This window comes from Ranitomeya variabilis, chromosome 4 (assembly GCF_051348905.1).
Source record: "Ranitomeya variabilis isolate aRanVar5 chromosome 4, aRanVar5.hap1, whole genome shotgun sequence".
NCBI classification, from domain to species: domain Eukaryota; kingdom Metazoa; phylum Chordata; class Amphibia; order Anura; family Dendrobatidae; genus Ranitomeya; species Ranitomeya variabilis.
Genome location: NC_135235.1, coordinates 211,722,982 through 211,748,480, shown reverse-complemented (window position 1 = coordinate 211,748,480; position 25,499 = coordinate 211,722,982). Strand labels below are relative to the sequence as shown.

The 25,499-nt window shown below is 42.8% G+C and overlaps 1 protein-coding gene across 4 annotated transcripts; it reads right to left on the bottom strand.

The window, feature by feature from the left end:
- On the bottom strand, window positions 1-24,948 carry LOC143768635 (potassium-transporting ATPase alpha chain 2-like). 4 transcript variants are annotated; one of them, XR_013213977.1, is made up of 8 exons: window positions 24,824-24,948; window positions 12,289-12,457; window positions 11,657-11,811; window positions 11,344-11,467; window positions 11,082-11,227; window positions 8,716-8,827; window positions 3,843-3,954; window positions 2,462-2,591 (listed from the first exon to the last, which is right to left on the bottom strand). XR_013213977.1 is itself a non-coding variant. In XM_077257276.1 (7 exons), the coding sequence occupies exons 2-7, from the start codon at window positions 12,380-12,382 to the stop codon at window positions 51-53; spliced, it is 681 nt and encodes a 226-aa protein (XP_077113391.1). In that variant the 5' UTR covers window positions 12,383-12,457; window positions 24,824-24,948; the 3' UTR covers window positions 1-50. The 4 variants fall into 4 exon arrangements, 3 of the variants coding, with proteins under 3 accessions (XP_077113391.1, XP_077113393.1, XP_077113392.1); XM_077257276.1 differs by lacking the exons at window positions 3,843-3,954; window positions 8,716-8,827 and adding an exon at window positions 1-79 and having other exon boundaries at window positions 2,459-2,591; XM_077257278.1 differs by lacking the exon at window positions 2,462-2,591 and having other exon boundaries at window positions 3,822-3,954.
- Between the last annotated feature and the right edge of the window lie 551 nt (window positions 24,949-25,499).

The window sequence follows — 25,499 nt, the reverse complement described above, 5'->3', positions numbered from 1 at the left end:
AAAAAAGTCAGACAATAAATAGGTATCTTCATGGCAAGTATGGCGGATCTTCAGTAATACAGCTCTTTATCCACCCAACCTGGAAAAAAAAGGAGCTGAAAATTAATAATTCTGCTCAAAAGTCCATGTACGACATCTTCTATTATCAGAATTATTGATTTTAACTCTGTATCTACATCCCTTCTACTAAACAACACATCATTTACAGCTCGAGACCATGTCCAATCTCTTTCGATAAGAAGTAGTCATCTATCAGAGGTCAAAACCATGTCCAATCCATATCTATAAAAACTAGTCATCTAATGGAGATCGAGACATTGTCCCCCCTGTATCGATAAGAACTAATAATTAGTTACAGTTGGAGACTGCATCCAATATAAATCATTAAAAACTAGTCAACAATTGGAGGCCAACACCATGTAAAATCTATATCGATAAGAAGTAATCATCAATTAGGGGTTGAGACCATGTCCAATCTATATGGAAAAGAAGTAGTTATCAATTAGGGGTCAAGAAAATATCCAATCTATATCAATAAGAACTAGTCATCATTTAGAAGTCGAGTCAAAACCATATGAAGATGACCATGGCATTACTGTAAAATGGTGCACAAGTAGGATCTAAGCTGACACTATTTCAACCAGCGGTGGACACTGTATTCAACGGTTCCTAGTGACTCATGGGATAAAACACAATCTGATATATTTTTAATTGGACAATAGGCACACTGAGAAAGGTCTAATGTAGACTGAAACATTTGTGGGCCTTTAATGTTGGATTGCATATTAAATTATTTATTTTATTTAATTTCATCTACTTTGAGTGCCAAATTTTCTTACGTATCATTGTAAGAGTCAAAACCATGTCCAATCTAAGCCAGTAAGAAGGAGGGATGGTCATGAATAGGCATGAAAACACATTTACAGCTTACACTGACTAACATCAAGTGTCCATCCAGTGATGGTAAGAATTCAAATAAATGGACAAAACAAGATGAAAAAAACTTCTTGTTATTGAGCATTGGCTATATCGATCTTGGACATCGATGGTCAATGTCATATATAAGAGAAGGTTGTCATTCATGACCTACATGCTGCAATGAGGCCATCAACATCACTATATCCATATGCCTAAAGCCAATGTTCTCTTCAGGTATAAAGACATCATGTATCTGCAGTTGACGACAATTATATTACACCAACCTTTCATACAACAGATACTTACTGTCAGGAAATTTTCTTATGAGAAGCCTTCGGATTTCATCATAAACTAAGATAAGAACTGTGTACTCAATTCCTACAAACCAGTATTGGATTCTGTGAAAAATGTTGTTTTTGCCCTATTTTTAAGGGATAGCCCTTTTGATTATGTGCAACTAATGGCACCACTGTCTTGCTCTATAACTGGACACAAGCTAGCTGGAGAACTGACCCAGTTTTGATTTAGCTGTGTTGGCTCCTTCACCTCGTCTACACCCCTTCCTCGAAGTGATCCACCATCCTGAGGCTAAGAAGTAACTATACATTTTTCATTTATAGTCATCCTGTCCGGTGTTCTCAATTTGCTTCTCGTTGCCTCCTCTACTCAGATTAGCATTTCTTTCCTCCTGCTTCCAAATTTCCCACTGCAATGGCATGCAGAAAGTAGTGGTAAGTCTAAACTGTGCCTTCCCTCTTTTCCTATCCTACAGAAGAGGAAAGGCAGATATGGCATGGTTTATATTAGGAGCGGACCGACCATTGGGCAATCTGCACAGCCGCACAGGGGCTCAATACAAAGAGGCCCACTTTCACCCTCAATGTAGCAAGCAGCTTCTGTCACAAACACATAAGAGGTCTGTGTGCTGTTCTTGCACTGAAACCCTCTTCGGTCTATGTCCACCACTGATATAGAGGTAGCGCTGCACTCCTCATTCCACTGAGGCACTTATCTTGGAAGCAGGAGGAATGGACGGCCGATGGGGGCAAAACGAGGGAACCAAGTAGGAAGTCTATACATGAGAAATATATAGACACTTTTCAGTACCAGAAAGAAACATGGCTTCAAACTGTGAGGCAGTGACAGATGTTTTATGAGAGGGTCACTATGTGTCCCCTAGGATGCACATAGAAGCGTATTGAGGCCGCTGGAGTGCATTGCAGTCACAGGCATAGCTGTGATTGCAGTGCAAAAAAAAGTAAGTTTGGTCTTGGGAAAGCTACTTGCCCAAAGCAGATTTAAGAAAAAACTCAGCATGGTCTTACAAGTGGCCCATGGCCACAGATTTCATTTAAAAACCCTGCAGCAAAGGATGGGTGTGTCAGTTTTGGTTTGCTAACTTGCAAAGCAGGTGGCTGTGCAAGGCTCAGCCTGTGTGAAGTAACACGGAGCCACTCTAAAACATATTTATAAAAGGACGTAACGTGGCATCAAAAAGTAAAAAGTCACGCACTATACACAACCAAAATCTGTCACTCACTTGAAGAACCTAGGAGAACCTGGGTGTTCCTTCTTGTTTTTCTGATAATTGTGTTCATCATCTGGCAGACCACAATACTGATAAAGAAAGCAGAGTAGCAGTACCACTCCTGGTTGAGACGCTGGACGTAGGTCTACAAAACAGATGAGATCATACAGGTTAATTTTTGTAAATAAGCTATTTTGCCAAGAAAGGTACTAAAGTTATGTTGTGAAGCTAATAGAGACAAGCTAATAATCTGAAGGAAAGATTCTTTGAGCGTGGATACAGCCGTAGATCAGTTAAAAAGGCCTATAATCGTGCCAAGTATACCACTAGACATGAGGCGTTATATACTGTAAAACCTCGGAATAAAATACAGCCCACCAGATTTATCACCCAATTTCATGGCCAGGCTGATTTAATGCGTCACTATCTGACAAAGTCGTGGCCGATTCTCTTGAGCGATCCGATAATATCAAAATATATCAGTGAATATCCAGATATAACATTTAGACGCTCACAAAACTTGGGTGACTCTCTTGTAAAGAGTCATTATGTCGGTGATCCATCATTGCATTCCACTTTCCTAAATACGGCTAGACCCCAACCAGGATGCAAACCTTGTGGAAGATGTGTGGCCTGTCCGAATATTATGAGGTCACAAACATTTAGTAATAGTAAGGGCAATACAATTTACGAAATTAAACGCAATATTACATGCACATCACGTGCCGTAGTTTACTACGCTGTATGCCCTTGCCCACTTATCTACATAGGGATGACAATCCGGCAACTGAAAGTACGTACAAGAGAACATGTACTTGGTATACAGGCAGCCAGGGAAATAGAGGACACTACAATGTTGAAGACCCTACCAAGGCACTTCAAGATACATCACAATTGTGACGCCTCTCTTCTTAAAGTGGTTGGGATAGACATGATTGAACAAAAGGAGAGAGGTGGGAAGATCAGCATACCTCTGGCCCAATTAGAAACTAAATGGACTTGGCTGCTCGATACAGTATCACCCAATGGCCTTAACGAAAATATACGTTTTGCTCCGTTCTTGTGACCATTTTATTTGCTCCATACATGTTTTATATATATATATATATATATATATATTGATTTTTCATCATTTTTTTAAATATTGTATACCCGCTCTTTTTAAGAAATTTTTGGAGATTTTTATTTTTTAATTTTTAATTAATTATTTTTAAAATATTTGCTATATTTCATTGGTATGGTTATCTATATGGAATATTTATAATTTTAATTCCATGATCGGAATTTTTTCTGTATAAAATATTTTTTCTGTATATTTTCTTCACTATGTTGTTTTTAACCTTTGCTTTTATTATTCAGGTATTTTATCTACATACATTCTATGTTGCGGACCTACTCCGTGTGGTGGGCCTCCTTGCGTGGCGTTTCTGGCCGGGGGTCGGACTGTCTCCTTTTCGGATCCGATGTGGCGGTCTTCTGCATCCGTATCCGATCTTAGAGGATTTTATCTATAATTATATAAATAATATTACAAATATGCTGTGTTTAGAACATTAATTAATATTGTATATATGTATTTATTGTATATCAGTTTTTTATATGACATTGCACAGCTTTATCTAACTTCTATATCCCCTGCCCACAACTCCACTGGTAATTAATTGTAGCCTACACATATTTATATAGCTTTTTGCACCTACAGTATTATAAATTATATATATATTGTATCACAGTCGTGCACACATACATCATTTAATACCCCTCCTTTTTTGTTCACCTTCATACATTACTTCATGTGTCCTATACATACACACTATTCTCCCTGTCTATTTACACTTCCCTGCACTTCACATCCTTGTCCGCAGTTGCCCATGTTGCTCCTGGCGTTGTGCGCATGCGCGTCCGACGCTCGGGTGCCTGGGTCGCGGCGTCTCTGTGTCCTTGGCAACGCCATGCACCGTCATGTGCGTCCGGACACGTGGTGCTGCGTCCCGGACTTCCGGGTTGCTCGGGCGGCGCATGCGCCGTTCATGCGCTGGGCGCTGACATTGGCGCCTCCATAAGATATTTAAACCCCCCGATCATGCAATTAGAATACCCCCTGACGAAGGACTGGATGTCCGAAACGCGCGTCGGGGTGCACATTGAGCCGCTGGCAGCCCTGTAATCATCCCTGGCAATTTGTAAGTAATCTGGCATACTTATTTATATAGCACGGAGCACTTTTTCTGGGTCTTTTAACCTAGATGCCCCTTGTGTCGGTCAGCAGTCATTGCACATAGCACTTTTTCTACCACATTTTTATTGGATTGGGTCTCTTGCACCACCCAGTGGTGGATATTGGTTTTTACACATAACACATTTTATATTAATTTTTATATATATTGTTACATATTATATACACTGTTTTGTGTTGGTATTAAATTTGACTGTTGTCCTGCACATGATTTTTTTGGATTTATTATGCCATTGATTGCCCTTTACCTCTATATAAATTGGCTTGCCTTATTATAAAGCGGCTTAATCTGTGCACAGTATTGCATTGTACTATATCATTAGATAATATATACATTTTTAATATTTAGTTTTGATGTTTGTCACTATTGTTATCAAATAAAAATTAATTTTATGATAATTATTCCCTGTCACTTTCTTATTGGTCCAAGTCTCTGTGTCGGTGCAGTCTTTCTCTTCTAGGTAGTGGTCTTACACTATGAATTTGACACACGGGGTGACCTAGTGATTATAATCTTTTGATATTATATTCCATTCTTATTTTGATAATATATATTTATAAAGGTGTCATCTCTGTGTCTGTTACTAATATATATACTGTGTTTTGCACAGGCTTCCTTTTGCTCTGAACATGGATTTTAGGACCAGGGAACAGACTTGGCAGGGACAAATTAATGCAGTGTTTGGCAATAGTGGTAACCCTATAACCGCTAATGGTGGTATACAATATGATGATTGTTTTTATATCATAAAGAATCTAACATATAAAGGAACAAGATCATGGTGGAACAGAGCGTTCTTGGAGAACTATGTCCAAAGGCAACTCATTCCCAGAGGCCTAAGGATTCAAGTCACACCTTCGTTTCCCATTGACGATGAGGAATTCATCAATAAATGGGAAACAATATGTAATGATACATCAAAGAAACTGATGGAGCTCCTCATACAATATAATTTGAAAATATTGACTGAAATTGATAAGTCACTGGATGAAAACCTTATGAAGGCCAAAGGTAATCTTACCCCTGAACAATTTGATACAATCAATCCCCAATTGGAAAAATTGGTGGATCAGTGGGTAAAAGACATCCAGGGCAAACAAGCCAACAAACTTATGAGAGATCAAAAAGATCTGGCAAATGGGAAGATCTACAGATGGCGCAGAAGTGTAAATAAGGACATGACTCGTGAACGTATAATGTCTACAACTTCAAGCATAAACAATGGTGATGTCTCGTGTGCCTCCTCTTCCGCCTCCACCTCTATGTCTGTCATTTCTACCCCCAAACGGAAAAGGGAACCTCGTTATGTGTCAACTAAACGGAACTTCAGATATTCCCCCGAAAGAAGTGGAAATAACAGCAAGGTAATTAATTTAAGTTCCCACAACTTTTCAGAAATAGAATTGGGGGTATTGAGTAAAGGGTTAATGTTCTGTCCTACGGGGAACTTTAATAAATTTATGGCTATTAAAGACTTGCATCTTTTTGCAAGAAAATTATTATTTAAACAACATTTCCATAATGAAGATACCAATTTACTATTCCCCACAGAGGCGGAACAGGAGGCACTAAATACCTTGGAGGAACTAGCACGTGAACATAACGAAACGGAGGGAGGTAAGATTCCAGACTCTATAAAACCACGTTCACGTAGATTTCCACCTCTGTCTTCATGCTCGACCCTGGACATTTTTGTCCAGACGGTGAGCAAAGAATTCAATAAGATTCCACGTTACCCAAATACTGTCAATTTAAACAGGGAAGAGAGGAATAGTCTAGTTAAACTTCAGGGAATGCGGGATATTCTAATAAAACCTGCCGACAAAGGCGGAAACTTAGTAATTTGGCCTAAACCACTCTATGAAGCAGAGGCATTCAAACAATTAAGGAGTGAGACATGCTACAAAAAACTAACGTTCAATCCTTTGGATCAATTCGTAAAGGAACTATTGGCCATCCTGAGTGAGACTAGGGACAATGGGGTGATAACTAAGGATTTATTTTCGGCACTACAAGTTGTAGAACCAGCAATACCCACATTCTATTTATTGCCTAAAATCCATAAGGACCAAACTGTACCACCAGGTAGGCCGATAATCTCGGGATGTGGAAACTTTATGGAGAACATCAATAAATATATAGACTCTAAACTACAACCCTTAGTTGAGGAGCTACCCTCATTTATTAAAGACACAAGCGATTTTCTGAAAAAAATTGATGGCCTACATATTGATAATGACACACTATTGGTATCATGTGACGTAGAATCTCTCTACACGAACATACGCCATAGTGATGGCTTGAGAGCAGTCCGGTACTTCCTAGAATCTTCTTCAATATCTAGAAATATGAATGAGTTTGTCTTGGAACTTCTACAATTTTCCTTGTCGCATAATTTCTTTTTATTCAAGGGGTCCTTCTACCTGCAGCTCCAGGGCACCGCAATGGGTGCTTCATTCGCGCCGGCGTATGCAAACCTATTTCTGGGGCTGTGGGAGAGGGACCTCTTGATGTCTGATTTGATGCCAGCAATGGAGCGTATCCTTTTATGGGTACGCTTCATTGATGATATATTCATCCTCTGGCAAGGACCTGTCACATCCTTGGAATCTTTTATGCTCCAGTTAAATCAAAATCTATTAAATATACATCTAACATATAAATGGGATCAAAATAAAATTGAATTTCTTGACGTGGAAGTAAAGAGGGGTGTGGATAATGTCCTCCAGACTGATCTACATCGGAAACCGACGGCAGTAAACTCATACCTACATGCATCATCATCACACCCGAAGGCAATGATAAAATCTATACCTATAGGCCAATTTTTACGCCTTCGGAGAATATGCTCAAATGAGGAAGATTTTGTGAGACAAGCTAATAATCTGAAGGAAAGATTCTTTGAGCGTGGATACAGCCGTAGATCAGTTAAAAAGGCCTATAATCGTGCCAAGTATACCACTAGACATGAGGCGTTATATACTGTAAAACCTCGGAATAAAATACAGCCCACCAGATTTATCACCCAATTTCATGGCCAGGCTGATTTAATGCGTCACTATCTGACAAAGTCGTGGCCGATTCTCTTGAGCGATCCGATAATATCAAAATATATCAGTGAATATCCAGATATAACATTTAGACGCTCACAAAACTTGGGTGACTCTCTTGTAAAGAGTCATTATGTCGGTGATCCATCATTGCATTCCACTTTCCTAAATACGGCTAGACCCCAACCAGGATGCAAACCTTGTGGAAGATGTGTGGCCTGTCCGAATATTATGAGGTCACAAACATTTAGTAATAGTAAGGGCAATACAATTTACGAAATTAAACGCAATATTACATGCACATCACGTGCCGTAGTTTACTACGCTGTATGCCCTTGCCCACTTATCTACATAGGGATGACAATCCGGCAACTGAAAGTACGTACAAGAGAACATGTACTTGGTATACAGGCAGCCAGGGAAATAGAGGACACTACAATGTTGAAGACCCTACCAAGGCACTTCAAGATACATCACAATTGTGACGCCTCTCTTCTTAAAGTGGTTGGGATAGACATGATTGAACAAAAGGAGAGAGGTGGGAAGATCAGCATACCTCTGGCCCAATTAGAAACTAAATGGACTTGGCTGCTCGATACAGTATCACCCAATGGCCTTAACGAAAATATAAGTTTTGCTCCGTTCTTGTGACCATTTTATTTGCTCCATACATGTTTTATATATATATATATATATATATATATTGATTTTTCATCATTTTTTTAAATATTGTATACCCGCTCTTTTTAAGAAATTTTTGGAGATTTTTATTTTTTAATTTTTAATTAATTATTTTTAAAATATTTGCTATATTTCATTGGTATGGTTATCTATATGGAATATTTATAATTTTAATTCCATGATCGGAATTTTTTCTGTATAAAAAATTTTTTTCTGTATATTTTCTTCACTATGTTGTTTTTAACCTTTGCTTTTATTATTCAGGTATTTTATCTACATACATTCTATGTTGCGGACCTACTCCGTGTGGTGGGCCTCCTTGCGTGGCGTTTCTGGCCGGGGGTCGGACTGTCTCCTTTTCGGATCCGATGTGGCGGTCTTCTGCATCCGTATCCGATCTTAGAGGATTTTATCTATAATTATATAAATAATATTACAAATATGCTGTGTTTAGAACATTAATTAATATTGTATATATGTATTTATTGTATATCAGTTTTTTATATGACATTGCACAGCTTTATCTAACTTCTATATCCCCTGCCCACAACTCCACTGGTAATTAATTGTAGCCTACACATATTTATATAGCTTTTTGCACCTACAGTATTATAAATTATATATATATTGTATCACAGTCGTGCACACATACATCATTTAATACCCCTCCTTTTTTGTTCACCTTCATACATTACTTCATGTGTCCTATACATACACACTATTCTCCCTGTCTATTTACACTTCCCTGCACTTCACATCCTTGTCCGCAGTTGCCCATGTTGCTCCTGGCGTTGTGCGCATGCGCGTCCGACGCTCGGGTGCCTGGGTCGCGGCGTCTCTGTGTCCTTGGCAACGCCATGCACCGTCATGTGCGTCCGGACACGTGGTGCTGCGTCCCGGACTTCCGGGTTGCTCGGGCGGCGCATGCGCCGTTCATGCGCTGGGCGCTGACATTGGCGCCTCCATAAGATATTTAAACCCCCCGATCATGCAATTAGAATACCCCCTGACGAAGGACTGGATGTCCGAAACGCGCGTCGGGGTGCACATTGAGCCGCTGGCAGCCCTGTAATCATCCCTGGCAATTTGTAAGTAATCTGGCATACTTATTTATATAGCACGGAGCACTTTTTCTGGGTCTTTTAACCTAGATGCCCCTTGTGTCGGTCAGCAGTCATTGCACATAGCACTTTTTCTACCACATTTTTATTGGATTGGGTCTCTTGCACCACCCAGTGGTGGATATTGGTTTTTACACATAACACATTTTATATTAATTTTTATATATATTGTTACATATTATATACACTGTTTTGTGTTGGTATTAAATTTGACTGTTGTCCTGCACATGATTTTTTTGGATTTATTATGCCATTGATTGCCCTTTACCTCTATATAAATTGGCTTGCCTTATTATAAAGCGGCTTAATCTGTGCACAGTATTGCATTGTACTATATCATTAGATAATATATACATTTTTAATATTTAGTTTTGATGTTTGTCACTATTGTTATCAAATAAAAATTAATTTTATGATAATTATTCCCTGTCACTTTCTTATTGGTCCAAGTCTCTGTGTCGGTGCAGTCTTTCTCTTCTAGGTAGTGGTCTTACACTATGAATTTGACACACGGGGTGACCTAGTGATTATAATCTTTTGATATTATATTCCATTCTTATTTTGATAATATATATTTATAAAGGTGTCATCTCTGTGTCTGTTACTAGTCTATACTGGGCACAAGTCAATAACTTATGGTTTTAAAATGGCACCTTTAAATTAGCAAGGTCTAGGTTACGTGACTGTGCAAAATCAATTGCAGATAAATTGGACCACAGAGTTGGAGATGGAGAAGGGAACAAGTATTTTTCAGAAAAATGGACATGTTGTGTCTTTTGCACAAACAGAAAAGGACAGGAAAACGTAAACAATATAGCAAACTTTCAAGGGGGTGTCTAAGAAAAATTGATAGCTGGCCATATACTAGTTATTAAAAAGTTAGAACTTTAGTCAAAATTTGGGGATTATGTTGTATTTGCCTCAAGAGATCATTTCTCTGTTTGCAGTCACCATTTTGCAACAGGATGAGGCATTACATTGGTTGTCACCTTTGTATTAGCTTAGAAGCAGATGATAAATGGTAATATTGTTGGTGTGTTTCACTAAAAATAAACTTATTGGTCTACTAGTTCAAATCAATAGCTACACTTCCTGTTGCTAGTTTTTCAAAATGGCCGATACAAGAAAACTGAAAAATGGTAATATCTCAGAAAGTAAATGTAACTTACTGACCAAACTTTGGCTAGCTTTCCAATATCTGATTTACTGATATACAAACAATTTTTCAATTGGGGTGGAAATCTACTTTAATAAATGTCCAAAGACCTTGTTTTAGTGTCTTGTATGCAGAGTAAAGGTTCAATTTACTGCCCAGGGTATAGAAAGGTAGATTCATCAAGGCTCCTGACATCTATCACCTAAGGCACATGATCCACCAGAAAGCCCTCTAGTGACAGTCAGTCAGACAGTGAATAGTAGCTGTTTGAGAGTCCTTCACAAGTTAGAGCTGTCACAAAACAATTAACTATCTCTTCAGATTTCAGTTTTCCACAATTATATAGTTTAACCCTAATTGTTCACTTGGTGTTTGGCTCCCCATGCTTACCCATTCCTGCCCATAACTGTCCTCCAGCTCATTGTTGGTTTTCTTCTCCCACTGGACTCGGAGTCCAAGTACTGTAGCTGGTAGGAAACCTTGTTCAGCCAAGACAGTGAAATAGTTCACAAACCCAGAAAATCCTTCCATTGCAGCTGTGGGACACATAAGAACCATATGAGTAAGCATCCTCGTATGGGACTTTTTTGTTTTGTAGCCATTTAAAATGACAATTAAAAAATCCAGTTTTCTATTAAATTAAAATTCTTACCAATGTGAAAGTAGGAATATGACAGTAAATTCATGTTCACCAGTCGGTCTTTGTGTGGGTTACGTGGTTTTCTGAGCATGATATCATTTTCAGCTTTCTCATACGCTAAAGCTATGGAAGGAATCTAAGGGAGGCAAATAAAATTGGGGTCATTAGGACGTGTCAAACTTTGAGCAAATGATTTATCCTTTGGTCAAAAAGATGACGTCTTTCTATTTACAACATTTTCTTTCCAATAACGTCACCTACACACAGAAACTTCAGATGTATCAGTGTAAGAAAAACACACATATGTTTAAAAAAGTCAACTTACAATGTCGGTTCCCAATTCTATGAAGAGGATGGTGATGGTTCCGATGGGCAAGGGGCAACTGATGATCACGTAGACCATAAAAGGAATCATCTCCGGAATGTTCTTGGTCACGGTGTATGAAATGGACTTCTTCAGGTTGTCAAATATCAAGCGTCCTGAGGGAAAAATCACATTCATGATCGATTGGGAAGATAAAAAGGAAATGAAGAAATTTGGCAAATACATAAAGAAAAAATTAGTGTTTTAGAACATTAGAAGATCAATCTCCACTCAGAAACCTATGATGTTGCTGTAAGGCAACTGACTACACCAGAGGCTCTCCTCTCTGTAAGATTTGTTCAATACTGATTTGGAAAATAGAGCAGAGGTTTCCTTCATATTAACTTATGCCTTATATCCAATTTTTACTTTTTTACCAATAGGGGAAGCAAAGTTTTGCAATGCATCACTTCCCAATCCCTGCTCATTTACATCCTCACCTATTCTCTGGTTAAACACGATAGGATATATAGCATAGATCTTCCTTCTGACTTTAACACCAATTTATTAACCCACAAATCCCCAAAATAAAGGACCTCTCTAGTGCTACTCAAGCAATTGAGAAGTTAACATTCCCAAAGTGACCATCTTACCTTCTTCCACTCCGGTCACAATAGAAGCAAAGTTATCATCCAGGAGAATCATGTCGGCGGCGTGTTTAGCAGCATCAGAACCAGCAATTCCCATCGCAATACCAATATCGGCTTTCTTCAATGCAGGGGAGTCATTAACACCATCTCCAGTCACTGCCACAATGTTACCCTGAAAGTAATAGATATAATTAGGGTTGAGCGAAACGGATCGGTCATTTTCATAAGTCGCCGACTTTTGGCAAAGTCAGGTTTCATGAAACCCGACCCGATCCCTGTGTGGGGTCGGCCATGCGGTACGCGACTTTCGCGCCAAAGTCGCGTTTCAATGACGCTAAAAGTGCCATTTCTCAGCTAATGAAGGTGGACGCAGAGTGTGGGCAGCGTGATGACATAGATCTCAGTCCCCACCATCTTAGAGAAGGGCATTGCAGTGATTGGCTTGCTTTCTGCCGCGTCACAGGGGCTATAAAGGGGTGTTCCCGCCGACCGCCATCTTACTGCTGCTGATCTGAGCGTAAGGAGAGGTTGCTGCCGCTTCGTCAGAAGCAGGGATAGTGTAAGGCAGGGTACATTCACCCCCAAACCGCTTGTGCTGTAGCGATTTCCACTGTCCAACACCACCTTTTGTTTGCAGGGACAGTGGAAGCTACATTTTTTTTTCCTCAGCGCTGTAGCTCATTGGGCTGCCCTAGAAGGCGCCCTGATAGCTGGGTTGCTGTGTGTGTACGCCGCTGTGCAAACCAACTGCTTTTTTCAAAGCACAAATCCTGTTGTTTCTTCCTTTCTGCACAGCTATCTTGTTTGTTTGTCCACACTTTTGTGTGCAGCAGTCCTTTTTATAGCTGCCTGCCATACTTTTCTGAGATTACTGCAGGGAGATAAAGATTGGCAAGTCTGCCTCTGTGCCAGTGCTGTGTGTGGCATCTGTCTCTCATTGTGTGCCACAGAAAACCTAGTGTGTAATACTGGGCCATTTTTTTTTTAAATTCTCCCTGAAAAAAATAAATAAATAGTGGGAGATAAAGATTGGCAAGTCTGCCTCTATGCCAGTGCTGTGTGTGGCATCTGTCTCTCATTGTGTGCCACAGAAAACCTAGTGTGTTATACTGGGCCATTTTTTATTTTATTTTTTATTCTCCCTGAAAAAAAAAAAAAAAAATAGTGGGAGATAAAGATTGGCAAGTCTGCCTCTGTGCCAGTGCTGTGTGTGGCATCTGTCTCTCATTGTGTGCCACAGAAAACCTAGTGTGTAATACTGGGCCATTTTTTTTTTTTTCAAATTCTCCCTGAAAAAAATAAATAGTGGAAGATAAAGATTGGCAAGTCTGCCTCTGTGCCAGTGCTGTGTGTGGCATCTGTCTCTCATTGTGTGCTACAGAAAACCTAGTGTGTAATACTGGGCCATTTTTTTTTTTTTTTTTAATTCTCCCTGAAAAAAAATAAATAAATAGTGGGAGATAAAGATTGGCAAGTCTGCCTCTGTGCCAGTGCTGTGTGTGGCATCTGTCTCTCATTGTGTGCCACAGAAAACCTAGTGTGTAATACTGGGCCATTTTTTTTTTTTTTTTTTAATTCTCCCTGAAAACAAAAAATAGTGGAAGATTAAGATTGGCATTTCTGCTTGAGTGCCGGTCCTGTGTGTGCCATCTGTCTCAAATTATTGGGGCACAGAAAACCTAGTGTGTAACATTGGGCCTGATTTTCCTTTCAGTGTCAGGCACCTATAAAGGTATATATAAATCCTACAGAAGTTTGAGTTCACCTTATAAGTTGTTTTACAGTACCAAATACCGTTACTTTGGTTACGTTTTGCAAACAATGAGGAAGTCTGGTGGAAGAGGTCGTGACCGTGGGCGGTCATTGTCAGCTGGTAATGATGGTAGTGGTGGTGGAGCATCAGGTGGTCGTGGTAAAAGCAGTACAGCACCTAAGTCTCGAGTTGTTGAGCCAGGTTCGTCGTCTGGCTACACAAGGCCTCGAACGCTCCCTTTTCTGGGAGTAGGAAAACCGCTTTTAAAGCCAGAGCAGCAAGAACAAGTTTTGGCTTTCCTTGCTGACTCAGCCTCTAGCTCTTTTGCCTCCTCTTCTGAAAGTGCTAAATGTAAAAGCAGCGCGTCGTTAGTGGATGTTCACGGTCAGGGACAAGTCGCTTCCTTGTCTTCTTCACCCAGAACAAGAGAGAAGGATGCGTCAGGAGACACAACGGGTTACTCCATGGAGCTCTTTACACATACCGTTCCTGGGTTAGACAGTGAAACAGTTAACAGGCCATGCCCATTAGAAGTTGAATCGGACATGGAGTGCACTGATGCACAGCCACAGCCAGATTACTATGCTGTTCCTTTGACTCAGACCAGAACATTGCCCTCACGGTGTACTGAGCCAGAATCAAACCCAGCTGAGACTATGGTGCCCCATCACGAACGCTATACCACCGGCTTACACGGTGACACAGACGAAGTTGCACACGAGATAGAAGAAGAGGTCATAGATGACCCAGTTGTTGACCCCGATTGGCAGCCATTGGGAGAACAGGGTGCAGGCGGCAGTAGTTCTGAAGTGGACGAGGAGGAGGAGCCGCAGCAGGCATCAACATCACAACAGGTTCCATCTGCCGGGCCCGTATCTGGCCAAAAACGTGTGGCAAAACCAAAACCAGTTGGAGGACAGCGTGGCCATCCGGTTAAAGAAGCTCAGTCTGCAATGCCTGAAAAGGTATCCGATAGTAGAAAGAGTGCAGTCTGGCATTTTTTAAACAACATCCAAATGATCAGCGCAAAGTCATCTGTCAAAAATGTTCAACTACCTTAAGCAGATGTCAGAATCTTAAAAGTCTAAATACAAGTTGCATGCATAGACATTTAACCACCATGCATTTGCAAGCCTGGACTAACTACCAAACGTGCCTAAAGGTTGCAGCACCCTCGGCCAATGAAGCTAGTCAGCAACGCTACATCCCTTCCCTCACTGTAAGCCCACCATTTCCCGCAACACCTGCAGTATCTGTGCAGCTTTTGTCTCCAGGCCAAAGCAGTCAGGGAATCACCAGGTTCGTAGTAGGAAACACTGCATGTAGGGCACCGGCAAGAATACCATCTCCAACCCTCTCTTAGTCTGCCATGTCCACCGGCACCACCGCTAGTTCCACGATCTCCAGCTCTCCAGTCCAGCTCACCCTACATGAGACTCTTGTTAGGAAAAGGAAGTACTCATCCTCGCATCCGCGTACACAGGGTTTGAACGCCCACATTGCTAGACTAGTCTCATTAGAGATGATGCCCTACCGGTTAGTTGAAAGCGAAGTTTTCAAAGTGCTGATGGACTACGCTGTACCACGCTACGAGCTACCCAGTCGACACTTCTTTACTAGAAAAGCCATCCCAGCCCTCCAACAGCATGTTAAAGACCGCATCGTCCATGCACTCAGGCAGTCTGTGACTACAAAGGTGCACCTGACAACAGATGCATGGACCAGTAGGCATGGCCAGGGACGTTATGTGTCCATCACGGCACACTGGGTGAATGTGGTGGATGCAGGGTCCACAGGGGACAGCAATATTGGGACAGTTCTGCCTAGCCCATGGTCAAGGAAACAGTTGGCTGTAGGCGTTCGCCCTCCCTCCTCCTCTTCCTCGTCCTCCTGCAGAAGCGAGAGCTCGTCCACAGACCACAGTCGCACATCCACTCCATCCGCAGCTGCCACTGTTGCACACCAGGTGTGCCATTATGGGACAGCTAGTGGCAAGCGTCAGCAGGCTGTATTGGCAATGAAGTGTTTGGGCGACAACATACACACTGCGGAAGTTCTGTCCGAGTTCTTGCAGAAAGAAACTCAGTCATGGCTGGGCACTGTACATCTTGAGGCAGGCAAGGTAGTGAGTGATAACGGAAGGAATTTCATGGCTGCCATAGCCCTTTCCCAACTGAAACACATTCCTTGCCTGGCTCACACCTTAAACCTGGTGGTGCAGTGCTTCCTGAAAAGTTATCCGGGGTTACCCGACCTGCTCCTCAAAGTGCGCAGACTTTGCTCGCATATCCGCCGTTCGCCCGTACACTCCAGCCATATGCAGAACTATCAGCGGTCTTTGAACCTTCCCCAGCATCGCCTAATCATCGACGTTGCAACAAGGTGGAACTCCACACTGCACATGCTTCAGAGACTTTGTGAACAGAGGCGTGCTGTTATGTATTTGTGGGAGGATACACGGGCAGGCAGTTGGATGGCAGACATGGAGTTGTCAGGTGTGCAGTGGTCGAAGCTACAAGACCTATGTCAAGTCCTTCAGTGTTTTGAGGAATGCACATGGCTGGTTAGTGCAGACAACGCCATAATAAGCATGAGCATCCCCCTAATGCGTCTGCTGATGCAAAGTTTGACGCACATAAAGGAGCAGGCGTCTGCAGCCGAGGAAGAGGAAAGCCTTGATGACAGTCAGCCATTGTCTGGTCAGGGCCGTGTAGAGGACGCGGTAGCGGGCGAAGAGGAGGAGGAGGACGACGAGGAGGAGGAGGACGAGGAGGATGATGGGGATGAGTACTTTTTTAATGAGGAAGCTTCTCCTGGGCCAACAGAAATTAGTGGCGTTGCAAGGCCGGGTTCTGTTTTTTTAAGGGAGACAAGTGACGTAGATTTGCCTGTAACTGCCCCTCAAACAAGCACAACCGCAGATTTGACAACTGGAACTTTGGCCCACATGGCGGATTATGCCTTACGTATCCTCAAAAGGGACCCACGCATTATTAAAATGATGAGCGATGACGATTACTGGTTGGCCTGCATCCTTGACCCTCGCTATAAAGGCAAATTGCAAAATATTATGCCACATGAGAACCTCGAACAAATATTAGCAACCAAACAAGCAATTGTCTTGTAGACCGTTTGATTCAGGCATTCCCAGCACACAGCGCCGGTGATGGTTCTCACACGAGCTGCAGGGGGCTACAGGGCAGAGGTGTTAGGGGTGCACAGATCAGAAGTGGCGTTGGACAGAGGGGTTTTCTGACCAGGTTGTGGAGTGGTTTCGCAATGACCGCAGACAGGACAGGTACTGCAGCATCTATTCAAAGTGACAGGAGACAACATTTGTCCAGTATGGTTACTAACTATTTTTCATCCCTTATCGATGTTCTCCCTCAACCGTCATTCCCATTTGATTACTGGGCATCCAAATTAGACACCTGGCCTGAATTGGCAGAATATGCATTGCAGGAGCTTGCTTGCCCAGCAGCTAGTGTGCTATCAGAAAGAGTATTCAGTGCTGCTGGTTCAATATTAACCGAAAAAAGGACTTGTCTGGCTATCCAAAATGTGGATGATCTCACCTTCATTAAAATGAACCACTCCTGGATTTCAAATTATTTTGCCCCACCTTTCCCGGCTGACACCTAGCTTTCCTATAAAAAGGTCTTGCTTGTGGACTGGTCTTACTGAGTGTTCCAATCTCTTAATTTGCAGCAGCTGTTTGTCCAGCATACGACATGTTTACACCTCCCTCAATGGGAAAACTCCCCCCACGGGGCCGTGGTCTCGCCACTTGGCGCAAGCACCTGTTAGAGTGCCGTTTGTCTGAAGAGGTGGGTGTGCCCACTTTTGGTCGACGGCACTGCCACTGGGTCCCTCATAGTACAATAAAGTGTCTCTGGCGGTGGTGGCGTGCACCCAACGTCAGACACACCGTTGTAACATGAGGGGCCCTGGGACGGTACCGCCGGCCACAAGAGAGTCCCCCCCCCCAGCTCAAACTGTGCTCTACCACGTGCAAAATTATCTCGCACAGCTCCACCAATGTTTAGTCTATGCGCTGACATCATTCAGTGCCTGGCACTGACAATACCAATTTGTTGACATCTATGATGCTAGTTAAAGTAGTCTGGGTCAGTGTCCTATATTGACACCAGTAAATACTTACTGCCAAATTACTTTTTTAGAAACTCAGCAGATGAGCCCACCCCTGTACCTAAGTATGCCACCCTTTTTTTGTTGTTGTTGTTGTTTTGCGAGACATTAACATCTATTTATTTTTTGTGAGTACTAACTGTGTCAGACACTCCTTGCAATCCTCCTCCTCCGCTGACCACAATGCTGCCTGTGTATCCATGTAACCTATTTAAAACTGCCTTGAGCCTATTTTTAGTTATTTTAGGCCCAGTAAGCCTGTCTGCGGTCCCTCCTTGCAATCGTCCTCCGCTGACCACACCAATGCTGCCTGTGTACCCATGTAACCTATTTAAAACTGCATAGAGCCTACTTTTATTTATTTTAGGCCCAGTAAGCCTGTCTGCGGTCCCTCCTTGCAATTGTCCTCCGCTGACCACACCATGCTGCCTGTGTACCCCTGCGAGATAACTCTAAGTGCCTTGAGCCTATTTTTATTTATTTTAGGCCTAGTAAGCCTGTCTGCGGTCCCTCCTTGCAATCCTCCTCCACTGACCACAACAATGCTGCCTGTGTACCCATGTAACCTATTTAAAACTGCATAGAGCCTATTTTTATTTATTTTAGGCCCAGTAAGCCTGTCTGCGGTCCCTCCTTGCAATCGTCCTCCGCTGACCACACCAATGCTGCCCGTGTACCCCTGGAACCTATTTAAAAGTTCATAGAGCCTATTTATATATTTTATTTAATATTAATAAAGCCATGATGGACTACGCTGTACCACGCTACAAGCTAACCAGTCGACACTTCTTTTGCGAGAAAAGCCATCCCAACCCTCCACCAGCATGTAAAAGACCGCATTGTCCATGCACTCTGGCAATCTGTGAGTACAAAGGTGCACCTGACAACAGACGCATGGACCTGTAGGCATGGCCACGGAAGGTTACGTGTCCATTACGGCGCAATGGGTTAATGTGGTGGATGCATGGTCCACAGGGGACAGCCTACTAAGTCTGTCTGCAGTCCCTAATTAAAATTGTCCTCAATTCAGGTTTTCGGGCTTTTTTAAAAAATAGGAAACTGCATTTGGGCTACTAGTTTGGTTGGGGCCTACTAGTGATGTCTGCCGCTCCTGGGTGTTCTCCTCCTCCTTGGTGTTCTCCTCCTCCTTGGTGTTCTCCTCCAGGTTTCCTTGTCTGAGCTTCAACCTTCTGGCTCTCATTAAGTATTTGTTGGTAAAAATTGGTGGTTGGGGCCTACTAACGGTGTCTGCCGCTCCCTGGTGTTGTCCTCCACTGTCTAAATCTGAGCTTCAACCTTCTGACTCTCATTAAGTATCTGTTGGTAAAAATTGGTGGTTGGGGCCTACTAACGGTGTCTGCCGCTCCCTGGTGTTGTCCTCCACTGTATAAATCTGAGCTTCAACCTTCTGGCTCTCATTAAGTATTTGTTGGTAAAAATTGGTGGTTTGGGCCTACTAACGGTGTCTGCCGCTCCCTGGTGTTGTCCTCCACTGTATAAATCTGAGCTTCAACCTTCTGGCTCTCATTAAGTATCTGTTGGTAAAAATTGGTGGTTGGGGCCTACTAACGGTGTCTGCCGCTCCCTGGTGTTGTCCTCCACTGTATAAATCTGAGCTTCAACCTTCTGGCTCTCATTAAGTATCTGTTGGTAAAAATTGGTGGTTGGGGCCTACTAACGGTGTCTGCCGCTCCCTGGTGTTGTCCTCCACTGTATAAATCTGAGCTTCAACCTTCTGGCTCTCATTAAGTATCTGTTGGTAAAAATTGGTGGTTGGGGCTTACTAACGGTGTCTGCCGCTCCCTGGTGTTGTCCTCCACTGTATAAATCTGAGCTTCAACCTTCTGGCTCTCATTAAGTATCTGTTGGTAAAAGTTGGTGGTTGGGGCCTACTAACAGTGACTGCCGCTCCCTGGTGTTGTCCTCCACTGTATAAATCTGAGCTTCAACCTTCTGGCTCTCATTAAGTATTTTTAAATGTAACACTACAGTTGCCATACTACTTGGGTTGGGGCCTAGTAACGGTGTTCTCCTCCTCCTTGGTGTTCTCCTCCTCCTTGGTGTTCTCCTCCAGGTTTCCTTGTCTGAGCTTCAACCTTCTGGCTCTCATTAAGTATTTGTTGGTAAAAATTGGTGGTTGGGGCCTACTAACGGTGTCTGCCGCTCCCTGGTGTTGTCCTCCACTGTATAAATCTGAGCTTCAACCTTCTGGCACTCATTAAGTATCTGTTGGTAAAAATTGGTGGTTGGGGCCTACTAACGGTGTCTGCCGCTCCCGGGTGTTGTCCTCCACTGTATAAATCTGAGCTTCAACCTTCTGGCTCTCATTAAGTATCTGTTGGTAAAAATTGGTGGTTGGGGCCTACTAACGGTGTCTGCCGCTCCCTGGTGTTGTCCTCCACTGTATAAATCTGAGCTTCAACCTTCTGGCTCTCATTAAGTATTTGTTGGTAAAAATTGGTGGTTGGGGCCTACTAACGGTGTCTGCCGCTCCCTGGTGTTGTCCTCCACTGTATAAATCTGAGCTTCAACCTTCTGGCTCTCATTAAGTATCTGTTGGTAAAAATTGGTGGTTGGGGCCTACTAACGGTGTCTGCCGCTCCCTGGTGTTGTCCTCCACTGTATAAATCTGAGCTTCAACCTTCTGGCTCTCATTAAGTATCTGTTGGTAAAAATTGGTGGTTGGGGCTTACTAACGGTGTCTGCCGCTCCCTGGTGTTGTCCTCCACTGTATAAATCTGAGCTTCAACCTTCTGGCTCTCATTAAGTATCTGTTGGTAAAAGTTGGTGGTTGGGGCCTACTAACAGTGACTGCCGCTCCCTGGTGTTGTCCTCCACTGTATAAATCTGAGCTTCAACCTTCTGGCTCTCATTAAGTATTTTTAAATGTAACACTACAGTTGCCATACTACTTGGGTTGGGGCCTAGTAACGGTGTTCTCCTCCTCCTTGGTGTTCTCCTCCTCCTTGGTGTTCTCCTCCAGGTTTCCTTGTCTGAGCTTCAACCTTCTGGCTCTCATTAAGTATTTGTTGGTAAAAATTGGTGGTTGGGGCCTACTAACGGTGTCTGCCGCTCCCTGGTGTTGTCCTCCACTGTATAAATCTGAGCTTCAACCTTCTGGCACTCATTAAGTATCTGTTGGTAAAAATTGGTGGTTGGGGCCTACTAACGGTGTCTGCCGCTCCCGGGTGTTGTCCTCCACTGTATAAATCTGAGCTTCAACCTTCTGGCTCTCATTAAGTATCTGTTGGTAAAAATTGGTGGTTGGGGCCTACTAACGGTGTCTGCCGCTCCCTGGTGTTGTCCTCCACTGTATAAATCTGAGCTTCAACCTTCTGGCTCTCATTAAGTATTTGTTGGTAAAAATTGGTGGTTGGGGCCTACTAACTGTGTCTGCCGCTCCCTGGTGTTGTCCTCCACTGTATATATCTGAGCTTCAACCTTCTGGCTCTCATTAAGTATCTGTTGGTAAAAATTGGTGGTTGGGGCCTACTAACGGTGTCTGCCGCTCCCTGGTGTTGTCCTCCACTGTATAAATCTGAGCTTCAACCTTCTGGCTCTCATTAAGTATCTGTTGGTAAAAATTGGTGGTTGGGGCCTACTAACGGTGTCTGCCGCTCCCTGGTGTTGTCCTCCACTGTCTAAATCTGAGCTTCAACCTTCTGGCTCTCATTAAGTATCTGTTGGTAAAAATTGGTGGTTGGGGCCTACTAACGGTGTCTGCCGCTCCCTGGTGTTGTCCTCCACTGTCTAAATCTGAGCTTCAACCTTCTGGCTCTCATTAAGTATTTGTTGGTAAAAATTGGTGGTTGGGGCCTACTAACGGTGTCTGCCGCTCCCTGGTGTTGTCCTCCACTGTATAAATCTGAGCTTCAACCTTCTGGCTCTCATTAAGTATTTGTTGGTAAAAATTGGTGGTTGGGGCCTACTAACGGTGTCTGCCGCTCCCTGGTGTTGTCCTCCACTGTATAAATCTGAGCTTCAACCTTCTGGCTCTCATTAAGTATCTGTTGGTAAAAATTGGTGGTTGGGGCCTACTAACGGTGTCTGCCGCTCCCGGGTGTTGTCCTCCACTGTATAAATCTGAGCTTCAACCTTCTGGCTCTCATTAAGTATTTTTAAATGTAACACTACAGTTGCCATACTACTTGGGTTGGGGCCTAGTAACAGTGTTCTCCTCCTCCTTAGTGTTCTCCTCCTCCTTGGTGTTCTCCTCCAGGTTTCCTTGTCTGAGCTTCAACCTTCTGGCTCTCATTAAGTATCTGTTGGTAAAAATTGGTGGTTGGTGCCTACTAACGGTGTGTGCCGCTCCATGGTGTTGTCCTCCACTGTATAAAGCTGAGCTTCAATCTTAAAGCTCTCGTTAAGTAGTTGTTTTTAAAATGTGTGGTTGGGCCCTTAAAATGGTGTCTGACGCTACTGGGTTTTCTCCTGTTTTGTTGTCCCGACCTTCAATGTTCAGGCTTTCGGCTTACATTTTAAATAATTAAACTGCAGTTGGCCTACTACTTTGGTTGGGCCTAGTAACAATGTGTGCCGCACCTTGCTGTTGTCCTGTGTTATTTTCCTGACCTTTAATCTTCAGGCTTTCAGCCCTCATTTGTAATATTAAACTGCATAGGGCCTATTAGTGTGGTTCGGCCCTACTAATGGTGTCTGTCTGCCGCTCCTGGGTTTTCTACTCCACTGAACTAAGCAATGCCACCTGGTTAGTCCTGTTACCAATTTTGACCTGCATTTTACCCACTTTATTATTTGGGCCTATATCAGTGTTTCCGCCTCATCCTGCCCATTGCCCAGCCGGTGCTAGATGAGTCTTGTCGGTACTTTGACCCAGACCACTACATTCCCCTTGCACGCTACACAGCCACAATCTGACCCTGATGAAAGTCAGGTTCCCCTTCCCGCATACTATACCACCTTACACAGGGACAAAGAGGAAGGTGCAGATGAAAGGTCTCTTCAACAGGTAGGGGGGCATACTCGTTGGCGACGTCACAGGCACAGGGCCCCTCAGAGTACGCAAAAGTGTCGCTGCCGGTGGGAGGCGCCCCCGCCGTGCAAACACACCACCGTACTTTGAGGGGCCCTGTGCCAGTGCCAATGCGAACGAGTGGGCCTCCCTGCTTGCTCAGGATCACAGCACTTGCAAAGTTGAAATACCTCTCACTGCTCCACCGCCGTGACGTAGTCCACATTTCCTGGGCCCACTAAAACCTTGAAGCAGCCCTACCCCCCACAACTTTTGCCAAATGACCCCCAATTTCCAATGCCCAACTATTATTATAAAGTTAATTAAGATTGACAAGCTTCAGAAACAAGAATGGATGTTTTTGGCATTAAAATGGGCACTGTAGGTGTTTTCCTGGCCTCCACTCACTGCCGACTATGCTTCCCCATTGATTTGCATTGGGTTTCATGGTTCGGTCGATCCCCGACTTTTCGCGATAATCGGCCGACTTCACTCGACTCGACTTTGGACAAAGTCGTGTTTCGCAAAACCCGACTCGATCTTAAAAAAATTAAAGTCACTCAACCCTACTCATTATTGTTCTTTTTCCATTGCCATCTATATATTTTATTTTCTTCATAATCTCTGACATCTCTCTGATATTTTTTATACTTTCTCTGGCAGATTTCATTCTCCCATTTGTCCAAATCATGGTTGAAATCACTTGACCAGGCCTCCAGAGTTTCCTTGGAGATGTCTTTTTTCATAGACTCTTCTAGTTTTTCTAGTTCACTTTCAATATCAGATATAGCTTGTACATTGCTCTCAATTATAATTCTAAGAAATTCAAGGGAGCAGGATGTAGCAGCACTAGACCAGCGTTTAATTAGTTTCTCATCTTTCAAATCAAATGTAGAGAACAACTGTACCCGTAAGCCTCTTGGTATAATCTCCTGGTCCACATAATTCTGTAGAGCTGTCCTTGTCCACCAAAATCTAGTTTTTTTATACATGGCGTTTTTATACTAGTAAAACATTTCTTTATCCGACATAGATGAATCAACATTAGATACGGAGGCACTGACATTGAATAAATTAGTAGCTTTCTTACGCCAGATGGATTCCCTGGCTTTATAATCCATTGTGCTAGAGCGGACTGTCTGTCTTAAAACAGAAATCAGATATGTATACATATTAGTCCTAAATTAATACATATGAACACATTCAAGATAACATGAGCACACAAAAGCCTACCAATTAAATTAGACAGGCCACAAGAATGTATAGTTCAAAAATTAGATAGATTTTATTGGTACAAAAATAGTTAAAACCCAGCATTGGTATACAACCAATCAAATATAAAAGTGCCTCCGATCATAAACGACAGATCTCAAATGAGCCCCACATAATGCCTAAATAAATGTGAGTAAAACACTAAGTAATAAATAACCTAATGGCAATGGAATTAATATCTGAAATAAACCTATAAACGTAACGCTGTTATCATATACATATACCACATTATCTGGCCAATAAACTGAGTGGGCTAAATCAGGCTAAACTTATAATACTGCTAACATATCATATAGATGTACCAATGTGCCAGATAAAAAGGCTACCACAATCAATCTGATAATAGGCCAGTATAGTGTGACTAATAGAGGAAAACCTCAGAACATAATTACCACAGTGGAGGCTACACGAGATCTGCTAAGTCCCCAACGCGCGTTTCGATAGGAATTCTTCTTCCGGGGATGTGTAGTTAGGAGGGAAATGGGAGTCTATATAAGTAGGAATCAGCCAATCACATGTAAACACCTAGCCGTGATGAATAGTGCCCATTGTGACATCACAAATCCACGTGGGACCGTTGCCAAGATACAGAGCAACACTATCCTAATGAGAGCTCATGTATTAGTGCGCAGTAACGGAAGTGCCCAGTCATATCTTGATAAATAATGCCATTATATGTGCCGTCAATACATACAAAAGGCCGATAAAAAAGTGCAATATTAAGCGGTAATCACAGATAAAAGTGTGCCCAAGATCGCACTAAGGAAAATGACAAGTATATAACGAAAACAGGATTAAGCGGCGCATGCGCTGTCGGTCCCACATGCCTACAGGATCCACCCCTCAGCGGCGGTGACGAGTCGGCGCACTGGCTTGGCAAAGCCTGGCGAGGTCGCACGGCCAATCCTTGCCGCCAGGAGGAGGACCCGGCCGTGAATCCAAGGCGCATGTGCACCACCTGTGAGACTAAAAGTGCCACTGAGGAACCAAGGCTAAAGCCAAATTAGGCAAACCTAAACCAAGCCATACAGCAAGGTACAAATGCTCCCCGTAAGGAGCTAAGAGTGC

Bases quoted from the DNA above. Each gene is read 5' to 3' on its own strand.
- LOC143768635 (XM_077257276.1), bottom strand. From the start codon at position 12,382: ATGGGAATTGCTGGTTCTGATGCTGCTAAACACGCCGCCGACATGATT. The intron at 11,468-11,656 runs GTAAGTTGACTT...TGCCTCCCTTAG, and splicing joins TAGAATTGGGAACCGACATT to ATTCCTTCCATAGCTTTAGC. The intron at 11,228-11,343 runs GTAAGAATTTTA...TGTGTCCCACAG, and splicing joins ATATTCCTACTTTCACATTG to CTGCAATGGAAGGATTTTCT.